Here is a 16,625-nt window from a genome sequence, read left to right as displayed (position 1 = left end):
ATTTATTCAGCCATTCTCCAACTGATGGACATCCATTCAGTTTCCAGTTTCTAGCCACTACAAAAAGGGCTGCCACAAACATTCGTGCACATACAGGTCCCTTTCCCTTCTTTATAATCTCTTTGGGATATAATCCCAGTAGTAACACTGCTGGATCAAAGGGTATGCACAGTTCAAATCAATGATTTTTTCACTATTTTTTGCTGGTTCTTGGGAATTAATTAATAAGGATATGTTTCAAATTAAGCCGAATGGAAAGAAAGAAAATTGAGAGTGAGCAAAATCTATAGACCTTTTAACAAAGAGTTCTTGGTACCTGAGGCCTAAAGGGTTCCAAGGTCTAGATACAGGGGTCCTCAAACTTTTAAAATAGGGGACCAGTTCACTGTACCTCAGACTGTTGGAGGGCCGGACTATAGTAAAAACAAAAACTTTGTTTTGTGGGCCTTTAAATAAAGAAACTTCATAGCCCTGGGTGAGGGGGATAAACGTCCTCAGCTGCTGCATCTGGCCCATGGGCTGTAGTTTGAGGACCCCTGGATTCTAGGTTACAGTATTAGCTAAATTCTCTTTGACTCTTCTCCCAACTAAATGTCTGATTTGCTTTCTAAACATCTAATAAATTGTTTCCAGTGACTTATTATTGTAACTCTGTGAGTGATGACTGAACAATATCTGGAGGTCCCCCAAGCACAACAGCAGCCTGAAAGATGACCTCTTTATTGTCATTGAGCTAGTTATCTTCCCAACATTTACAGCCCCAGGTGAACACTTAGAGAGGTTAGGAGTCTATTCTTTCCCCCTAACATGAAACCTCAGGCAAAGGAGCCCTGGAGCTTCTACCTTTTCAGTTGGAATGTCATCATGTAATTCCTAATGAATGTTATTACACTATTAACCATAATTTGTTTTGGGGGGGAAATGATTGTGGGATATATAAAATGATTAGATAGTGAGAATGTATTGGTAATTTCCCTCTTTCCATTGAATAAATGAAGAATACTTGATACTGATTAACTTTAATGGAGGATTTGAAACAGTTTCCAGGGAATGATCAGAATGGACACACACGTATATGTATATGTATGTGTGTATAGGTATATATGTATGTAAGTGCATGTGTATGTATGTATATTTTTTATACATTTCTTGGTTTTTTCCCCATTAATGTGAAAGTGTTCATTTCTACTAGAATCAGAAGCTCAAAGAGTATTAGCACTATGTATTAGGGGAATCATGTACAAGTATCATGGTTATCTGAATTTTATATTCAACCCATGTTAAGACTAGAGCTGCCTCAGAGATGTGGATTTTAAAAATGACCTTTAAAAAGTTTATATGTATATGTGTTTATATGGCTATGGATGTGTTTACTGAACAGGGACTTTGAATCCCAATGTTAATTTCCTACAAAATGTAAATATAAATATTTGACCTCATTGGTATTTTGAAAATAGTAGTTTTCAATGGTCAATGGAGAAAGAGTTGATGAGATCAGAACAGTTAATAGGAACTTGCTATGATTCATCTTGCTTTTAGATGGCCTGACATGACAATATGTTTTTCTTGTTATGAAGATAATTTAAATAGCATTATTAAGATATTCTGACAATACTTAAATGTTATTTTGCTTCTCTCTTTTTCTTTCTTTTTTCCTCTAAGCCCCTTCTTTGTTCTGTGGGTTTTCTTTTGTAACTCCTCCTCCAGACTACAGCTTTGTCCCCCCTTCTACTCCTTTCTGGTCAGGTACTGCTTTACCACTTTTATATTTCTTCTCAATTTGCTTTTGTTCCACAATGAAAATATTTTGATTTTCATGCACAGCAACTCATAAGGATACATCGTTGTATGTCCAGTCTTTAGAGTTTTGTTATAACCATACGTGTTCTTCTTTTTGGCATAAAAATTTTGTTATGACATTTTACTCTTCTGTTTTTAAAAATATCATTTTCTGCAGTATGACATTTCTAACATTGGGTTGGGGGATGATTTTAGGAGAGGGAGGTGATCTGAAAGTATAAGGGTTGAAAAGCTGAGATAAAGTCACTTTGTTTGGGGACAGTGTGAAAATGTATTCTTAGGATAATGATTTTGGTCTCTAAATTTAATGTTTCTGTTCAACCATGAAAAAGCTGCATGCAGAGTCTCAATCATTGTTAACATCTTTGTCTCCTATCATTTGAGTCAAGTTATTCCATGTTTCATGGAAAGAATGAATGTTGTCCATCATTTCTGTAGATAAGCTGACACAAGTCAATTTATATCTTTGATTTATGTTCTGACAAAAGTACAGATTAGGTGACATCTAGGCAAGTACATTTATATCCAGAAAAAATATTTTCTACCCCTTCCCCTTGTTATGTCAAGCATATGCCCCAGAGAATCATAGTTCTTTAGAATGAAAAGGGACCTTAGAGATCATCTGGACCAACTTGCTCGTTTTACAGGTGACAAAACTGAATCTCAGAGATGTTCAGTGGCCTGCTAAAGGTCACACATTGAGCTAATGGGTGACTGTATTTTCCTTCAGAATTTTACCTTGGTCCAAGAGCAGTGGACCAATAATGTGTGACAGATTACAGCGTGAATGCCATTATGGCTATGTATAAATGGTGCAGTAAAAGAAAATGACCCATATTTTTTTTTGGCCCCACACAGTTCTGAAAGGTACAATATTGCTATTTATTTATCACTTTAGTCATATCTGGAGATTGTAGAAATTGCTACAGCTGCAGAACTATGAAAAATAGTTCAGATTCTCTTTCAGAGTAATGATGTGAGAGAATTTCTCCATTGTTACATAAAGCATAATTGTAACTGTCTGGGCAGGGGAAGCTTTAGAAATATAGACCTGTGACTTTCCCCATTTGTCTCTTTGTCTTAGACTAGAGTTGTTATTTTTTTTAAAACCCAATTTGGGGTTATAAAGTCCTACCAAGTTCAAGGGAACAATTCTGAGAATTGCTCTGAGTATAATTGGAGGCCCTTTATAATACTAGAGAGTGGAAGGTAGATAAATTATCAGAAATGTATTTTGAAGCTCCATAGATAGACAGCTTGAGTAGCTTTAAGGTAGATTTTTTTTTTTTTTTTAATGACTAAAGACAAATGGAGAAAATGGATTATTTTAGGTTCATCCTTTGACCTCTTCATCATCCCAAATAAAACTTTAGGTGTACTAAAATGTCAGAAATGATGTCTTATTTCCATGTTTCCATTAGTATGTCTCATTAGTATGAGAAGGGAGAAAGAAACCCTTTAGGAAGCTCCTGTGTATTTTTCTTTTCTGTATGGGGTTCATTTCAAAACTTTCTAATATAAGTAACATTACTAGTAGAACAAAATCTAAATATATTCCAAAATGCTTTCATAAAGGAAGCAGTAAAAATAATGTTTGAATAGCAGCAGTTCATAACATTGACTCTGCCATCAAAGGGGAAACAGTTGATTCTAGTGTTAGTTGAACTGGGCTTTTTGGCCATTTTCATGGAATATTTCCTAATTGGAAATGGATTCATTTACTCTCAGCAGAAATCAAAGCACAAATGACTTCATATTCTAATGATTTCCTAATAAATTAACCAGGTCATTAAACATTATACACCCATATGCTTGTATGTGTGTGTGTGTATATATATATATATATATGCATATATATTAAATACACTCAACCCACTGAAAGCTTGTGTTAGTTGCAAACATCCATTGCTAAAAAACATCAGAATTCATTGTGCTGGAATACTTTGGGTCTTTCAGACAAATTCCATTTTATTATTTTAATTTTCTAGGACACAAACATGAAGCTGGTTGAAACCCTAATCTTGATTCCAAGTTTTTGTATTCTTATCACTATTTTTTTTTTTTTTTTTTTTTTTTTATGAAAGACTAACACAGTATAGTGGCTGATTTGCATTTTAATTCTTATTATAATATTTATCTTCACTGGAACTACTCATTTGTGAGGACCTTACTAACATTGAATTTCTATTGTTTTCTGCAGTGTTGAGCCCCAAAGTTCTGGGCATAGCTATCGCACGATATGACTTTTGTGCAAGAGACATGAGAGAACTCTCTTTGTCGAAAGGTGATGTGGTGAAAATTTACACAAAAATGAGTGTAAACGGCTGGTGGAGAGGAGAAGCAAATGGAAGGGTGAGTCCACTGACTTATTTCACTTACAGACTGCTTTTCTGACAACAGAAATTTGATTTTTATGTTATTGTATCATCATAAATATAATAATTTTATTTATCTAAAATGGCTGAGGATAAAGTAGTCAGTTTGATTCTATATAATAAGAATGGGGATAAGAATTTATGTTGTTATTTTGCTGGGAATAGGAACTCCCAAGTAAGAAAACTCTCATCCCAATGCAAGTAGGCATTTTCTCTGAAACTTATAGTCTTAAGATGTATGGATATATATCAAATAACTTGCCTAAGGTCACACAGCTAGTATGTATCCCAAGTTTTCTTTGTTTATCAGTTTAAAATATGTATGTATAGTAAATTTATATACTTAATATCCAAATCTTTATTGATCATAATTTGCTATTTCTTAAATGAATAAAGAAAGTACTTTTGGGTCTTGCTGTGATCAAGATCTTCATTCTGAAAATCATTCATTTTTCATCCATGTAAAAAGCATTTATTAAGCACTTAAGATAAAGCAATCTATTTGATACTTGGAGAGATGTAAAGATAAGGAAAATGGTGATTATCTTTGAAGAGCTAACAAATTTATTATCAGGAATCACAGAAAGTCATAGATTTAAAAGGAATTAGAGTTTGAGGTGAATCTATAGTTGTGCAGGAACAAAAACTCAGACAATATTTTGATAAATAAATTGGTGACCATGCCTGGTTTCCTTGTCATTTGTCTCTCTGATCAAAATGAAATGTAAAATTTGCATGCTTTCTAGCTGTTTGGATTTGGGAAAGGTGTTCACAATTTAACTAGTTGTAGAAATAAATGCTAGACAATCCAGGGCACTATAAGTCTTGTGGACAAGTCCAATCACTTAATAGTTTTATGGGTAGACTTTCACAACAGAATTCTTGTCAACTGGGACAGCTCCCATACTGATAAAACCATATTATAGCCCTAGGCCCTTCAACTCCACCCTTGCCAAAGGGCCAGGTATAATTAATTCTGCATTGGTGACAAGCATTTTTGCTGATAAAGATAACTGAGTTTTTATTGCTACATAACTCTAAATGACTTCTGAAAATACTTGTCACTACCTGTAGTTCTCCCTTTTTTCAACTGCCAAATCCTGAAGCTAGAATAAAAAGGGAAACATAAAGCTGAAAGTCACCATAGTAGCTGTGTAGTGAAGCACACGAGACTAAGGCTTGAGAACAGGATCTCTTGAGCACAGGAGTTCTGAGCCATGGTGAAGCAGAAGTCAATTGGTAGATGCATTAAGTCTGGAACCAGTATTGGTGACCCCTAGCAGTGGAGGGCTGCTAGGTTGACAAAGTAAGGGTACATTGGCTATGGTCAGAAACAGAGCAGGTCAAAGATTCCATGCTGTTCAGCAGTGGGATTATAGGTCAGTTGCTATTTGTCCGGCATTAGTGAGATGAAGATAAGACAGAAAAAAAAAAGAAAAAAGGAAGGAAGGAAGGAAAGAAGGAAGAAAAGAATAAAGAGAGAGAGAGAAAGAAAGAGAGGGAGGAAGGTAAGAAGGAAGGAAGAAAAGAAGAGAAAGAAACAAGGTATAATGGAAGGAATATTATATTTAGAGCAGAGGACATGGATTCGAATGCCACTTTAACTTTTAATCAAGACACATTCTCTCTGGATCTTGATTTTTTCATCTGTAAATTTAAAAGGGATGGACTAAGATGATCCCTGGTTTCTTTCCTAAGTCTAAATCTATGATTTTATGTTTCTACACTCTAGCCTATACTAGTATGCTTATTGTTTTCTTTCTTAGTAGGATTCATTGTATCTTCTTAGTCCTATGGTTTTATCAGTATGGGACCCTCTAGTGTGGAAAAATCCCTTATTATCTTAGAATTGCCTGGGGCTCTGAGATGTTTAGTAACTCCCTTATGGCTGTTCTATATGTCCAAGGCGGGAGTGGAACCCAGATCTTTATAATTCTGAAGCTGGCCTCCTGTCTATTATATATACCATACTGTCTCACTAGTCCAGAGCAAATAGAAACTTTTTACCCCACTGCCTGTTTTGAAGGTTTTATAAATATTGCCAATCTCAGTTTCCCAAGGGAAGAATGCATAAAGACCAAAGTTCAAGTTACTTTGCTCAGACCTATTCTGTAATGGAAATAGAAATGATTTTCTATGCTGCTACCATATCATTGTTTGTTCATTTATATATTGATTTCCATGTTTATGGAACATAAAAGTTTTTAACAGCTTTTTCCTCTATTTCAACCCCTGCCTGTATTTGGCAGTCAGCTTTAGGCATCCCAAACTTTTCAACTACCAACTGGGGATAGAAATATTGCTTAATTAGGGTGTCATGGCCATGCAATAACACAATGTATGCAGGGAATTTTAGAATGCCAAATAAGAGCCGAATGTAAAGTCCTTTTGTTACTCTGGGCTGCTTTTCTTTGCAGGTGGGCTGGTTTCCATCAACATATGTGGAAGAGGATGAATGACTTCAATCCTAATTTTGCAGTCTGGATCAGAAATTTCAGGGACGAGTGATGAACAAAAAAACCACAAAGCATTATGAACTGATTGAAGTATTTGAAAGGCTGCATTTCTGGCTAATCAACATCCTTCCTCCTCCTGTCTTCTCCAGTCTTAATGTTGGGATTTCTAAAGATGCTCATACTGACAGATTAATGGCTTGCCTAGAGTTGGGCAAGAAACAACCTGCCAGTCTGTCATCATCTGGGACCAGTGCAAAGCCAAAACCTTCTCTTCTCAGAAGAACTCAGCAAATACGTTTCTTTATGTTTCCTTTCACTTCTTTCATAGACCACTGTCAATGCCAGCCATTAGTAAATGTTTAATGCACCTTTACTTCTCCTCCCTTCCTGTCTCATCACACTCCTCTTCCCTTCCCTAGTCATTGAAATCTTTGATGGTACAAAGAACTAGAGCCTTTTACCTATCATAGCACAAAGCAAAATCAGAGTTCTGTCACATAGACCACTTATGTGAAAAGTTTAGTCACTTGTCTTAAAATATCAGTGAGGCTACTTACCCCTTCACAAATACTTTTTGTCTTACAGATTTTCCTGGCAGAAATACCTGTGAAAACTTCTAAGTTTTCTATCTACTTTGTGTAAGAGTTGAGATATTTGAAGTGATGTCTTTTTACTCCTTGCCTTGGCAAGTGAAATTTTTTTTTTTTTTGAAAACTGAATTTAAAAAAAAAAAAAGCAAACCTTATTACTAAATCCAGAGAACTATTTGTGATTTTGTAAGGTGGTTGTGGCAACTTTGTACTGAAGTTTTTGAGGAAAACTTGGCTCGGTATCCTTTTGGTGGCTTCTAGCCAGCTGATCACAGTGTCTGTGTTTACATCAGCCAGATCAAGGGCTATATTGATAAATGTCACTTCTAGACAAATATCATCTACAGGAAATATTTCCTCCTCCCTTCTCCTCTCTCTCTCTCTCTCTCTCTCTCTCTCTCTCTCTCTCTCTCATATTTCTCCTCCCCCAAATCTGTGACATATACTACATTGCTCCCCTTGAAACTTCCAATGCAAAAGACTGAAGGATTGCTAACAGCACAAATCCTTCTGTTGTGATTTCTAGAAGAAAGAGTACATGACTATGGCTTTCATTCTCATTCATGTCTCTGAATTTCAAAGCTAAATAAAGACTCACCTAATGTTTTCTTGGGAGAGCTTAAGACTTCTCCCAATTGTCTTTAAATTTGTGGGCCATTTTGGGTCACACAATAGCACCTAAATGATGTTAAATGACTGGCAGAGTAGTCTGCTCAGTGATTTGCTTGTACCTCTTCTGTAATGGAAATAGAATTATTCTCTGGTGCTGTGATATCATCATCAGTTCATGCAAACATATATCTGTATATATAACATATCTATACACATGTATATATATGTATGTTTACATATATACAATGTGTGTATATATGTGTGTGTGCACACACATATCCCTCTTGTTACCAGACGCTACATATCTCTTGATATTTAGATGAAGAGGACTGCATCATGCACATTTTGAAAGAATTTGCTTCTTGCAAAGAATGAAGATGTTTTGGCTTTAGCTAAATCTAAATGAGAACTTTCAGAAAAGAAAATTGAGATCACCTCTGAAATGAAGCAATCATGATGTACTCCCCCATAATTATATGTAGCAAAACCCTGTGCACATTGAAGGAGATGCATTGATCTGGGTGGAGATTTTTGTGGATAGAAGTTTCTCATATAGGATAGATTCAGGAAGTTTACCTCAGAATTATGTAAACTGTGATTGTGTTCAAAAAATACTGTGTAATGATGGCACCATTTTGTGTATTTGTCAATGTGGACATGAGCACTAGAGTGTATTTTGTAAAATGATTTGTACAGTAAAGTTACCTGGAAGGATTTTTTTTTTTTTTTTTTTTACTTCATGTTCTATGATGCCTAATATAGCATCAGCTACCACCATGGGTCAAGTGTGTCTGTGTCTTAGCAGAGCAATGTGGGAGAAGGAGCAACATAACACATGGGTCCCATGTCTTAGCATGGACTTTTTTTTGGCAAGTTGACCCACTTCTTTAAAACCAGCCTCTGCTCTTCTATTTTCATTTTGCTGGTGTGGAAACTTGCACAGAAGATGGGTTTTTTTTAAAGCCATGTTGGGTCCCCCTTTTTCGTAAGATACTGGCTGTACCCTTTTTTTGTCTGTGTTGAATGCCCTGTATTGGAAAAGTTAAATGCTGCATATTCACGTGCATTTCTAATACCAAAGACATAACTCAAGGCTATAAAAGTCACCAGTCACCTCTTCCCCTGCGCTTTGTCTTGCCTAGATGCAGCTCTTGCTGTCACACCTTGAATCTTCATCAGTAGTGCTTCAAAGTTTGTAATATTTTGTAAATATGTCAATACAATAAAGTAGTTACAACTTGTATTAAGTTAATTGTCCTGTTTTAACTGCTTGTCCATTGTGTGGGTGGGAGAGCTGAATGCTTTCTAAGCTTCTAAAAGTTGGCAATGGCAACAAATGAAGAAATAAAAAGGAACTATGATTTCTTCAGTGTGGTAATAGTCTAGGGAAGGGACTTTCCATAACGTGATGCATTGGATAGAAAATTGGACTTGGAAGGTCCATATCCTACCTTAGTCACTTTCTAGCTATGTGACCTTGGCCACGTCACTTAACCCTCTGTTTCAGTTTACATATCTGTAAAATACAGATAATAATATCACCTATCTCTCAGACTAGTCATAAAGATAAAATAATATTTCTATGTTTTGCAAACCTTTAAAATACTATATAAATGCCATTATTATGATTATCAATACTGACAATAGTATTATTATTATTATTGTTATCTCAACTCTCCTGTTGTACCACAGTTCTCTTTTATTATCCTGAGTCAGTTTCCCTAATTATCCTCAGATTCCCTAATTATCCTAACTCAGTTTCACTAAATTATCCTGCCTTGGTTTCCCTAATTGTTCAGCTTCAGTTTATAATTGCTTTGCTCAATCCTGCAAAACCACCCCTCCCTCTTAATCAGAATATTTGATAAGGATAAAAGATCTTATATTTTAGAATATCAGAGTGCCTCTCCCCATCCCAAGCTATCAGAATATCATGTCATCCTCATCTCCAATGGCTCATGCTGTCAGAGTCCCATTCCCGCTCTCAGCACCCTGACTCCACCCCTGCCTCGGTCTACCTCCTGTGTCTGAGCCACATGTATATATTTCATTGAGAACTCACATTGTTTGCTGGATTCTTGGAGAGAATAGTCTCATTCAGCTCTAGGACCAAATCATGGATCCATTGGGTCCCAGTAAATCTCCCTTTCAAATAAAATATTAAATACTCTCTAATGTCTATCTCGCCTCAGTTTTACCGGCATTACACTATAATATTAAAGTCCTAGAAAATTCCCTAAAGCACTGAGTTTAAGTGACTTGTCTACTGCTGATAAGTGTCAAGATAGGATTTGAATCTATATATTACTGGTTGAATATCCAACACCATACATGTCACAGTGTGTCATATATATTTTTTTAATTATAGCTTTACTGACAGAACCCATGCCAGGGTAATTTTTTACAACATTATCCCTTGCACTCACTTCTGTTCTGAGTTTTCCCTTCCCTCCCTTCCTCCCCTTCCCCCCTCCACTCCCCCAGATGGCAGGCAGTCTTATACATGTTAAATATGTTATAGAATATCCTAGATACAATATGTGTGCAGAACCATACAGTTCTCTTGTTGCATAAGAAGAGTTGGATTCAGAAGATAAAAACAACCTGGTAAGAAACAAAAATGCAAATAGTCCACATTCATTTCCCAGTGTTCCTTCTCTGGCTGTAGCCGAGTCTGTCCATCATTGATCAACTGGAAGTGAATTAGATCTCTTTGTCGAAGAAATCCACTTCCATCAGAATACATCTTCATACAGTTTTGTTGTTGAAATGTATAATGGTCTCCTGGTTCTGCTCATTTCACTTAGCATATAAGTCTCTCCAAGCCTCTCTGTATTCATCCTGCTGGTCATTTCTTACAGAATAATAATATTCTGTAACATTCATATACCACAATTTACCCAACCATTCTTCAATTGATGGGCATCCATTCATTTTTCCAGCTTCTAGCCACTACAAAGAGGGCTGCCACAAACATTTTGGCACATACAGGTCCCTTTCCCTTCTTTAGTATTTCTTTGGGGTATAAGCCCAGTAGTAGCAGCACTGCTGGGTCAAAGGGTATATACAGTTTGATAACTTTTTGGGCACAATTCCAAATTGCTCTCCAGAATGGCTGGATTCATTCACAACTCCACCAATAATGCATCAGTGTCTCAGTTTTCCTGCATCCCCTCCAACATTCATCATTATTTTTTCCTTGCATCTTGACCAATCTGACAGGTGTGTAGTGGTATCTCAGAGTTGTCTTAATTTGCATTTCTCTGATCAATAGTGATTTGGAACACCCTTTCATATAAGTAGAAATAGTTTCAATTTCATCATCTGAAAAATGTCTGTTCATATCCTTATCAATTGGAGAATGGCTGATTTCTTATAAATTAGAGTCAATTCTCTATATATTTTGGAAATGAGGCCTTTTTCAGAACCTTTAATGGTAAAGATGTTTTCCCAGTTTATTGCTTCCCTTCTGATCTTGTTTGCATTAGTTTTGTTTGCATAAAAGCTTTTTAATTTGATATAATCAAGATTTTCCATTTTGTGATTAATAATGATCTCTAGTTCTTCTTTGGTCACAAATTCCTTCCTCCTCCACAAGTCTGAGAGGTAAACTGTCCTATGTTCCTCTAATTTATTTATAATCCCATTCTTTATGCCTAAATCATGGACCCATTTTGATCCTATCTTGGTGTACGGTGTTAAGTGTGAGTCCATGCCTAGTTTCTGCCATACTAATTTCCAGTTTTCCCAGTAGTTTTTGTCAAATAGTGAATTCTTATCCCAAAAGGTGGGATCTTTGGGTTTGTCAAACACTAGATTGCTATAGCTATTGACTATTTTGTCCTCTGAACCTAATCTATTCTGCTGATCAACTAATCTATTTCTTAGCCAATACCAAATAGTTTTGGTGACCACTGCTTTATAATATAGTTTTAGATCAGGTACAGCTAGACCACCTTCAACATAGTGGTCATATTAATTTAAATAATGAACATTTATGTAAGGCTTTAACTGGAAAAGCTTGCTTCATTTGACACCCTCAAGAGCCTTATTTGGTGGGTGCTACAGGTATTAATTGTATTTTATGTTTGAGAAAATTAAGTCCCAACATGATTCAATGCATTGTCATTGGGTTACATAGCTACAAAGTAGTTAGGTGATTTTCAAATCCAAGTTTTCCTTACTCCCCATCCAGTCCTTCATCCATTATGATGTGCTACATTGTAGAAAAGTAATTTGATGTAAATCCCTTATTTTAACTAATTTTTTCTCAGTACTTTAGCATGTTTATCACCTATCTACATGTGTCAAAATAAAAAAAAAAAGGTAAGTGTGTATGAATCTGGTAAAAAGTAGAAAGTTTCTTTGCTAACAGTAGTCCTGGTGGTTGGGGTAGGTCTTAGGGAAGTACTTTCCTTAATGTCATCTGATTTTCTAAGGGAGAAATACTTGATAAAGGATAGACTTTCAAACAACCAAAATCCAAATGGTAGAATTTCCACTCACAAATTCTCTACCCACCATGCCCAAAGTTCAGCTCTCTTTTTTTTTTATTTAATAAAGCAGAGAATATAATAAAGTATATATACTTTATAAAAGTATCTTTACAAACTGCTTGGAGAATATGAACCAAACTGAAATGATCAAATTGAACTGATAAAGAATACATCCTATTTTTGGAGGCCTAGGTAATAGATAGTTCTAGTCTAAGGTAAATCTATGTGCTAAACAATATGCTAAACAAAACAGGGCTGTCACAAATTGTGATAATATAGATATCATCCCATTGTTATTCCATGCTCAGGAACTCTTGCTGTGTTGTCCCACAAATTGCTCCTAGGGAATCCATCCAATGTTCTGGAGAATTTTCTCTAGTCTTGATATTGCTTGATATTGATGGAACATCGTGCTGCTTAATCCCTTTCATTTGTCATGTGAACAATCTAGATTTTGTGTTATGTTTGTTTCTGATCATATATTGTTCTAATGATATCCTTCAAGTCATTTATTCTGTGTGATTCCTTAATTCATTTGTGTTGTAACCTCTTCCTATCCATTGTGTACTTTCTCACTCTTTTTGGACAATCATTTTTTACATCTTTAAAGATTATGTTATTTCATTGACTCAGTCATACATTATCTTTAGTAGAATGTTAATGTTAAGAAAAGAGATGGTCCTTTCTTTCAGAGAGAAATTTAGGCTCATCAGAAGAATCATATAATTCCCCAAAGACATTCTAGATATGTGTTTACATATATGCACTGAGTATATTTACATACATAATATATTCATATACATAAATCAATATCTAGATATACTGATGGAAAATTTCAACTAATATGGACGATAGACTTTCTTCATCTGCTTCCCTGAAAATAAATAGGCTGAATTTTCTGAGTTGCTAATAATGGTCTTAAAAATGATAAGATGAAAAATTTCCACAAAATTAAAAGTCGATTAAAATAGAATCTATTTCCTTTCATGAATACAAAAAGCTTTAAAATATTTTTATTATATAGCTTTAGCATCAGAAAATAACAAATTAGACCATGTGCTATAAAATATGGTTTAACTGAAATATTTTTTCCTTTGAGAATAGCTTTTATTTTAAAAATGTATTTTTTTAATACACATGGCTTTATGAATCATGTTAGAAGAAAAAAATCAGAGCAAAAGGGAAACACAATGAGAGATTAAAAAAACAGAAAAAAAATAAGTGAACAAAGCATGTGTTGTTTTATATTCAGTATCTGTTATGAGCCAGAATTTTTGTCTTTCAAATAAGGATTCTTACAAGGTGCTAAGTAAAATTGATTAGACAATGGTTATCTAGTTTAGTATGGTGATTAATAGTTCTCTAGTTTAGTACATGTACTTAGTACTTAATATAGTTCCACAAGATTCACATTTATGATTATGTAATTAGGATAGAGCATATAAGCTGGGACAGACTCAGAGATTCATTCATCTTCATCTCACACCACCCATGGAGGCTGGCCTCCCACTTCCCCCACTGAGACCAAGGCCTGTTTGAAAGGCTCTCAAGAAAGGTAGCTGGTCCCCAGGCAAGGAAACTAGATTGTGAAGGAGACAATAAAGAATTTGAACTTTAACACCTGGCTATTCTCGTGGTGATTACTGAAATGAAGGTTGGTCCAGAGACTTCCAGAAAACCAACCAGAACATTGCAAGTATCCACAGTTCTTTTTCTGGATGGAGATGGCATTTTATGTCCAAAGTCTATTAGGATTGCTTTGAATAACTGAACAGCTAAGAAGAATCAAGTCTTTCATATTTGCTCATTGCACATTCTTGCTGGTATTGTGTACAATGTATTCCCAGTTCTGCTTGTTTCACTCAGCATCAGTTCGTGTAAATCTTTCCAGGCTTTTCTAACATCAGCTTGTTCATCATTTTTATAGAGCAATAATATTCCCTTGTCTTCATATACCACAGCTTGTTTAGCCATTCTTCAATTGATGAGCATCTATTCATTTTCCAATTCTTTGCTACCACAAAAAGAGCTTCTACAAACTTTTTTGCACATGTAGGTCCTTTTCCCTCCTTTATCATTTACTTGGGATACAGACTCAGTAATGGTACTGCTGGGTCAAAGGGTATACACAGTTTTATAGGCTTTTTGGGTATTGTTCCAAATTGCTCTCCAGAATAGTTGGATTATTTCACAACTCCACCAAAAATGCATTAGTCTCTCATTTTTCCCACATCCCTCCAACACTTATCACTATCTTTTCCTGTCACCTTAGTTAATGTGAGAGGTGTGAGGTAGTACCTCAAAGCTGTTTTAATTTGCATTTCTCTAGTTGTTAGAGCATTTTTTCATATGATTATAGATGGTTTTAATTTTTTCAATTAAAAATTGTTTATATCTTTAACCATTTATCAATTGGGGAATGAGTATTCTAATAATTTTGTATTCTAATAAATTTGACAGTTCTTTATATATTTTAGAAATGAGACCTTTATCAGAAACACTGGCTGTAAAGATTTTTTCCCCAGTTTTTTACTTCCCTTTTAATCTTGTTTCTATTGATTTTGTTTGTGCAAATTTTAATTTAATGTGATCAAAATTGTCATTTTGACTTTCATAATGTTCTCTAATTTTAATTTGGTCACACATCCTCCATTTTCCAAAGATCTGATAGGTAAAATATCCCTTGTTCTCTTACTTTGTTTATGGTATCACCTTTTATGCCCATATCATGTACCCATTTGAGAAATGTTTTATAATTGTGTTTATATCCTTCTTGGATTTGTCTCGGCAGGTAGGAACCCTTCCCCCCTTCCCCCCCAGTATTTTATTTTGTCTACAATTATTTTAAATTCCTCTATCTCTTGCTGTTGGGTTTTGTCAGTAACATATAAAAATGTTGATGATTTGTGTAGGTTTATCTTGCAATTTTTGCTAAACCTGTTAATTGTTTTGAGCAGGTTTTGGATGATATTCTGAGACATAGAATTTTTAAAAGAGGTACAATTTTGCACTTTGTTCATTCTAAAGGAGGTACATGTAGCTAATATTCATCACTATATTGGATTCATCTAATATGATAGTTTCCAAATGCCTATTCTTTTTATTAATGTCTTTTTAGTTGTCTCTGTTTACTCCTATAGATGTGTGGTTGAATAATATTCCATACAGTGCTGTGAGGATCAAGTGAGAAAACACATACAAAAAAGTTTTATAAACCTTAAAGTATTATATGAATATCAACTATTATTATTTGACAAAAATTTAATTATCACATAAAATCAAACACATAAAATATCTGATATAGCTGACTAAATATCAGTATTCCCTAATCTTTTTTGAAATATATTCTGAATCTTGTGTCCCAAAAGTCATAGAGTATTTTAAAGCTTCAAGTAGTACTGAGCTTTTTGTGGTCTGTTTATGAAATTCTCAAGTTTTGTTTTAGCAATTAATTGAAAGCTCATTTGCACATAGATTTTGTACTATTATAAGATAGTAGAATGAACACTGGATTTAGAGTTAGAAGTCTTTTAATATTCATGTGTACCAAGGGTATGTTCAAGCTAATCTTTGGTACTACATTTGCAGCTCACCTCCTTTTCCAGGCATGCATGTTCATGATGCCCTTTAAGTTTCAACAAATTGGGTGCTTTTTTGTTCTCTGAAATCTGACTGCCATTTTTCAGGACATTCAAAGGAAAAAAAAAACAGTTAGTCCCTCCCACTAAATGAAGATTAACACTTGTTCATATGTGGGTGTTATTGGAACTAGTGAGAGTGGGAAGGCAGAGTATGGAGAATTGATTGGCTAGGCACTCACTGGCTGTTGTCATGATACAAACCCCATCATAAAATTAATTGCCTTAGAATTTATCTGTTCTGCTGCAATCCCAAGACCTTTGCTTCCAGAGCACTATATTTCATAGGCATCATACACCACCCACTGACTACAGATATGGGAATGAGCTTCTATTGGCAGATGCTGTCCTCCTACCAAGAACACCGTGCACATGTAATTTATAATCTAGCTCTGTTACTGGCATTTTGGATTGCCTGGAGTAGTTGCCCCCTTTGAGTAGTACAGTATTCTAAGCAAGATTACAGAAGGTTGGTCCTGGGGCAGGTAGGAATTTGATGTGTTGTGTAGTTCAGGCAGTATTTGTTTTTTAGCATGAATCAGTGATTTCTAAATATGGTTAACACTAAATAATCACCCAAGAATATAATTAGGAGGATTCTGCAAGTTTTCTTTGGTGATATGAATATTCTTCCTGCTGGAAAACAAAAGCAAAAAAC

The 16,625-nt window shown here is 35.1% G+C and overlaps 1 protein-coding gene across 1 annotated transcript in view; it reads left to right on the top strand.

Annotated features, from left to right (window-relative positions):
- Nucleotides 1-9,074, top strand: part of VAV3 (vav guanine nucleotide exchange factor 3) — a 449,592-nt gene extending 440,518 nt beyond the window's left edge. The window contains exons 26-27 of the mRNA XM_003769710.4: nucleotides 4,001-4,152; nucleotides 6,593-9,074. Of these exons, the coding sequence (XP_003769758.1) occupies nucleotides 4,001-4,152; nucleotides 6,593-6,634 (194 nt within the window). The 3' untranslated portion in view covers nucleotides 6,635-9,074. The remainder of the gene's footprint in view (nucleotides 1-4,000; nucleotides 4,153-6,592) is intronic.
- Nucleotides 9,075-16,625: the final 7,551 nt, after the last annotated feature.

Source organism: Sarcophilus harrisii, chromosome 4 (genome assembly GCF_902635505.1).
Source record: "Sarcophilus harrisii chromosome 4, mSarHar1.11, whole genome shotgun sequence".
NCBI classification, from domain to species: domain Eukaryota; kingdom Metazoa; phylum Chordata; class Mammalia; order Dasyuromorphia; family Dasyuridae; genus Sarcophilus; species Sarcophilus harrisii.
Note: the sequence above shows the minus strand (reverse complement) of the source record. Positions and strands in the feature narration are given on the sequence as shown.